The sequence below is a fragment of the Diuraphis noxia genome, unplaced genomic scaffold (genome assembly GCF_037042655.1).
Source record: "Diuraphis noxia isolate RWA-SAM2 unplaced genomic scaffold, SU_Dnox_SAM2 contig0001, whole genome shotgun sequence".
In the NCBI taxonomy this organism is placed as follows: domain Eukaryota; kingdom Metazoa; phylum Arthropoda; class Insecta; order Hemiptera; family Aphididae; genus Diuraphis; species Diuraphis noxia.
The window spans coordinates 20353449-20360298 of NW_028301711.1; the positions used below are offsets into that span (position 1 = coordinate 20353449).

Here is a 6850-nt window from a genome sequence, read left to right on the forward strand (position 1 = left end):
TAAAACCTATAATACCATCATTATTGTTTTAAATATCCTAATATTATTTCTTTATCAGTCTTAAAAATCATTAAAACTTTATTAATTATTATAACTTATTATTTTTAACTATATAATATTTTATAACTAACTATTAATTATTATTATTCGTTTAATAAAACTAATCTTGTTGGATACTTACTTTGTACTAGTTGTAATAATATCTTCTTATTGCATAAAGCTATCATAATATTCTTACTGGAAGCTAATAGTAAAAATATATATATATATATATTATCAAAATCAATAGAAGAAAATATAAATAATGTTTTCATTTTATTGTTTATTATGAATTTATTATTTATTTATTTAAGACGAGTTTTTTACTCGTCAAAAAAAAAAAAAAATAAGGTGTAAGTAAAGCCCGTGATCACCTTTGGCGTATTAATAAAATAAATAATATATGAGTTTGACTGAACTATATTGTGTACCAAGTATGCTACAGTTAATGTGGATAGGGTTCTGGTTCGAGTATTTATATATGAGGGGTGAATGTAAATTCCTAGAGAAGACATATCAAGTAAAATCTTTTCATACTGTGTGAGTTCCTACACAGAAAAAAATGTTGCGTATGTTAGTTCTTCTAACAATATCGTTGATTTGTTATTAACTATTAAAATATTTTGATGATTTTTATTTTATAATAAATGATAAATAGTTTATTAAATTATTATTATTTTGTATAAAATATATTGTAATATATAGTATACATTAATATGTGGTCAAACTGATGATATAATGTCAAAAAAAAAAAATGCATTTATATATACATATAAATAAACTTCCATATACTAAATCGTATATATAAAATGTAGAAAAACTGATTCTATGATATATAAATTTAAAAAAAAAATTTTAAAATATTTTTTTCCGTGGAGGAACTTACACAAATCATTTTTTCCCATCATATGAGGGAATAACTGAACATAATATGAACCTTTATTACCGTCTTAGAATTTACACATCTCATTTTCATATTGATTTAGGACTTATATACTCATCTCGTTTTTAGGAATTAATGTAAATAATTTACTTGATATACTACCCTGAAGGAACTTATACCAACTTTATAAGCGGGTATAGTCACGCCTTAAGTCGAGTCACCTTAAATTTTGTTAGGTCATTTGAATTTTAAAATGTGCAATCAAAATTTATTTTGCTTTTATTCAACGAGTTTTATTTTGATACCTACGGTTTCTAACATGAAACTTGAAAATAAAGAATTAATCGTGTGAAACACTTTATACCATGTATGAAAGTTACGATACGAAACAAACATTATATTTTCACATTTAGTGAACGACCAAATAAATTAAACATGTATAGTGCCGATACATTTGCAATAATATATAATTAATGTTTGTGCTTTTTTTTTTATACTAAAAAAATTGCTTTGATCAATTTTGAGCTCGATGGACACTTGTGTTACGCTATTCGATATATTTTCAACGGACGAAGCACAACGTGCGTGTTTGTAGCATGTAATTATTCGTCTACCGAACACCTCTGCTTTCGACAATAATAATAATCATTATTAATTTATACAATTATACAAACAATGTGATTACTAAACCCTTGCAGGTCGCACGCAATATCCATTAACAGCTTATCCAAATCACGTGCAGGTTACACACATATCGTAGAAAATGTATTAATTATACCACGGTACAAGTAATTGAATTTTATATAAATATTTAATTTATTCTTAGAAAACTAAAAGGTTATTTTCCTTAATTTCGACGATTTTCACTAAATTATTATTATTTTTTTTTTGGACTACCTAAAAAATATGATCGAATAAATACACATCTTGGAAATTAAAAAAAAAAAATACATTAATTGTACAATAAAATTTAAGAAAAAAAAGAATACATAATATTATATTAAAATATTATAAATGGGCATATTTGAATATTTAAGAAAAAAAACTTATTTCATCCAATCAGAATTTCCACGCTTAATACTGTAAAAAAATTCACATTTAAACATATTGATTTGGTAATACCAAGGGATGATATAGTGGACTTTCAGAAAATTAATTTTTTCCTTTCTTATATTTGGGGTCCTGCTCTTTCAAACATCCAACTAATTCAGTCATATCATTTTTCAATCAATAGCGCCGAGGTTATTATACTAACCTACCCCACTGTAGTATGTTTCAAATCTTCCTTTTCACAAAGTCTTAAAAATAAGTACTAGCACTGAATCAAAATATTGTACAAACGCTTCCGCCAATACTTAAAAACGAATACAAATACTCTAATATCCCTGCACAAGTCCACCGCCCGCCCACTCACAAACAAACCCACTCCGTAGACTAAAGTGTAAACGGTACGTAGAGACCTATTAAATTAGTAAAAAAGTGGTATTACCTTAATGAGTTTCTTCTCCTTTCCTTCTTACTCATGTTATTTTAATCTTATTATAAATATTAAATTTGCTTATTGTAGTAATTGTACAGGTCGTAAACTATCTAAATAATAATAATTTATTATAATTTTAAAAAAAGTATTATAATAATAATTTTATATTGTGTCACTTCAAAGGAAAAACTCGTAAACATTGGCTCACTCAAAGTCATTATGTAGCGAATATTATTATTTATTACGAAACGATTTTTCTTATATTCGATAAAAACTCAAACTTCATAAATATTTGTACAAAAATCCAAAATATTATGATTTTAGGATTTTTAGGATTTCAATTGAAATTTTTACGTAGAAAAAAAATGAAATGCGCGTTTCTCGTGAAGAGTAATGCATTTTTAAAATTGTTTTATCACGTTTATAAAGCTTTTGACATCCGGAACACTCTTATTTTTTTAAATTATATTATTCCGTAGTAAATACCTAAGTTTTAATGCCTTAAATTGGTAACAAACTAAATAATTTTCACTCTAATAAGTTGTATCTATACATTTTCTCAGAAAACAAAACAATTACCTATTAAAAGTATGCAGTCGCGTGAACTATACAGGTAATAGTTTTTTTTTTTGAAACTATTTTGTTTGTAATCGAACAATAATGTACATTTCAGTGTTTCCATATACGATCAAATTATGTACAATTCACATTAAAAAAAAAAATTTGTATTATACTGAACAATTATGTAAATTTCAGTGTTTCCATATATGATCAAATTATGTACAATTCACATAAAAAAAATATATATATATATATATATATATATAACATAATTATAAATAAATTAAGTTAAAAAGTTAAAGACTGATGACTTGGGGGAAGAAGCCATTCAGTGAGGATCTTCCTGACATGAATGTAAATGGGTTAATTAATTAAAAATTCACGGCACCAAGTTCGTTTAGGTGCCTTATTATGGGGTCACTAGGAATGGTGGGAACAGATTATAGCTCTGAGATCAATTTATTGGTCACAGTGGTCGAGTAGATTCGAATTAAAGCGTTTGTAGAATACCTCGGAATATATAGGTACAACATTTTAAAGTTGTCCAAAAATGTATAGCAACAAACTTGTTTTATGGATTGGATTGATGTCTGCAGCTAATGTTGTAATAGTTGCAATAAAGTTCACACGGCCTACCTAAATCATATCACGATACGTTAAAATTATGTCAATACAATTTTTGCTCCCTGAAATGGAAAACGAGTTATTTTCAAAAACCGTATGGTTACAATTTTTTTGATGTCGGTTATAATATAGGTATTATTATACTTACTAATGTAAGGTTACTAAATGTTAGAATTGGTCAAATATAATCTATAGACTATAGGTAGCAGGTAGGTTATGTCAAGGGCTGCTTTGAGTTACCTCTCCGATATGAAAATTGAGTTTTCTCATAGACTGTTTGATTATCTACCGTTTGACCTGTATCATATTATGTATATTACGGTAAAATTACTACGGATACCGGTAAATTCTAGGTTTCACCGAATACTGTTGGCCAAAACTCAGACTTTTACAAACGGGATTTGTTAAATCTGCATTCGCACAATACAATAATATTATACATTTTAATAATCTCCACATTTTTTTTTTAAAATTTTTTTTTACAGACCGAGTGGCGCTGAGGTTCCTAAATCAGTACGGGGTTCAAATAACCGACGAACTTTATCCGACCGTGGGACCCGTAATCGACAATATTCAAATGGATATGTGCAACAAGATGTTGATAAGGTATCCCTTCGACATGTGGCTCCCGCCTACCAGAAGAACGCATTGATCAATCAAGGTTATGGATTTGTAAGAAATTAATTTTCCTTTTTACCTTGGAGCAAGACATATTATACTTCTCAACTCAAAGTTTGAGTTGCGCAACAATGAATTCAATCTTTAGATCCGTGTTTGACTATATTGGTCAGTTTTTTGGCCTTGTGATTTTTTTTCTTATTTATCATATTTTATGATATTCTAAAACGATGTTTGTTAAAATACATGTATTTGTTTATTTTTATTTATTTATTTATTAATTATTTATTGATTTCATCAAAAATTTGTTTTAACTTTTTAGTGTATTATAATAATATAACTTTGTTTTTAAATTGTTAAGCACCTAAATAAATTAAAACGATTTTTACTTATTGCTATATATATTTTTTTTAAATTGTTTTTCCTATATAAACATTAAAAACCGATGGGTTTTCTTCAATAAAAATAAGACTATCTACTTTTTAATATTTTTAATGCATTAATTTTTTGAAATCTTTTAAAAAGTTTGTAAATACATATTTTATTGCAGTTTTATGAATTTTAAAAGAATTTAAAACTAACACTTTTGACCTTTCTTTCTTTCTTTTAAGATTGTATGTAGAGGCACCCTCATTAAATCCACAGCCTACGTATAGTACCTATATAATTACTATGACATCGTCATGGTATGACCGAAGAAGACTCCTCGATTGTAGGTGCCAAAGTTACAGATTGAAAAGTAAAAAATAATTATTTCATATTTTTAAACACTTTCAACCATACATATATAGTTGATACTTGCAGAATTTCTGTGACAGATCTGAAGTCTATTAAGTCAGTGAAAATGAGAAGGCAGATTTTTTCGACTTTTTCGATTTTTTTTAGGTTTTACGGGACTCATTATTTATTCAAACACGGAATTGGATTAATATTATTTTATTTTAAAAATTCACGAGCCACAATAATTCAAAAGGATCCGTGTGAAAAAATCAAGATCTATCCATTTTCGTAAAATATCCTTCCGGCCAAAACCATGATAGACTAGGCGTGCGCACGGGGGAGGGGGTTGGTATGACGCGGCCACTTCAGTAGCATCTGCAGGCTTTTTCTTTAATAAATGCATAGAAATCTGATATCTATACTATAATTTGTTATTTTTATATTTGCATGTTGAATTCAATAAAAAGGTAGTGAATAAAATTTACAATTTAATAATATTATTAATTATTAGTTAAATATACTATTATACTAGTAGTCATTAGTACAATAAGAATCTTTTATAATTTGTTCAGACCTTTCTAATGTGGGCTCCCTCTGGTCGCCTCTGCCGACAAAGTCTGCGCACGCCTATGCCGAAAGATCCAATAGAATTTCATAATGAATCGAATATAAATCGAATATTAAGTTCTGGTAAAAATACCTGATTATCTTCAAAAATTAAAACGGTTTTTTTTTTAATTTTTTGAAAAGTTTTGATAAAAAAGGATTTGTTTGGTTTTTAAATGGACTCCTTAAAATATTATACGCAGCCCGGAATTCAATTGCGCAGCCGTTAGATTAATTATAAATAAATACAAACGTATATAATGTATATTATACATGTACAACAAAAATATTACAGTATTACCTACTATACAACTAATTATTATATAGTTTATTCACGAATCACGAGCAATATATTTTGCCGATAGTCGAGTTCATAACTATTATAATAAACTAGGTCATCCCACACAAATTCATATTGATGAGTCGATTTTGATTAGTCTTGCAAAGTTACTTCCCATCGTCATGATTAACTTTAAAATACCTTTTATCATACAGACCCGCTTTTCCTATAAGTAATTTATTTTTGCCATCGCAGCAGTGTACAACAATAAACTTCGGAAAATCGGAACCGTCCACTCTGTATAATGGGAAATTTCCAACATCCGTTTTTTCTATAATTTTTAAGTATATGGTTGTCCTAATGTATTATTTCTCTCTTTCTCTCTAATTATTTTATTTTTAATAAATTACATTTTTGTGTTCTGTCCTATGACATTGTGTTTAATCATGTTGAATTGACAACTGTACTTTGGGCCGTGCCCTGTATTGAAACTAAAATATTTTATTGGCAAACCATAATAATAATAACAATAATATATTTTTGAATAATAATATCGTATTGGACAAACTCATCTATAGAGTTTATAGGTACTCACATGTAACATGACTGAATGTTATTGACACTCTATATAGATGTTTACCGCGTGTGAATAATCAACATTATTTTAATATGTACAAATAATATTTATTCCACTTATTTTTTTGGAGTTCACTGTATCTACAATTTCAATATCCTTACAATAATGTGACTTATGTTGTAATATGTGTAATATGTGTAATGTTTTTGTAAATAATGTAAATAGTGTATGCAACAATTTTCATTAACAATGTAAACTATGTCAGCCAATGGCCTCCGCAGCCGAGGCTTATTTCTAATAAAAAAAAAAATAAATAAATAATGTGACTGCAATATATTGTATATGACTAGAGTGTAACGGAAAAATCTGACAAATGGAAGATCGTTTTTAGCAAGTTATTAAAAGTAGGTATGAAAAAAAATATTTAAAATATTATCTAATTTAATAATATATATTCTGAGA

The 6850-nt window shown here is 27.2% G+C and overlaps 1 protein-coding gene across 1 annotated transcript in view; it reads left to right on the forward strand.

The window, feature by feature from the left end:
• LOC107169551 (uncharacterized) overlaps positions 1-4577 on the forward strand; it is a 56666-nt gene extending 52089 nt beyond the window's left edge. Inside the window, exon 6 of the mRNA XM_089220535.1 lies at positions 4073-4577. Within this exon, the coding sequence (XP_089076661.1) occupies positions 4073-4239 (167 nt within the window). The 3' untranslated portion in view covers positions 4240-4577. The remainder of the gene's footprint in view (positions 1-4072) is intronic.
• The last annotated feature ends 2273 nt before the right edge of the window (positions 4578-6850 follow it).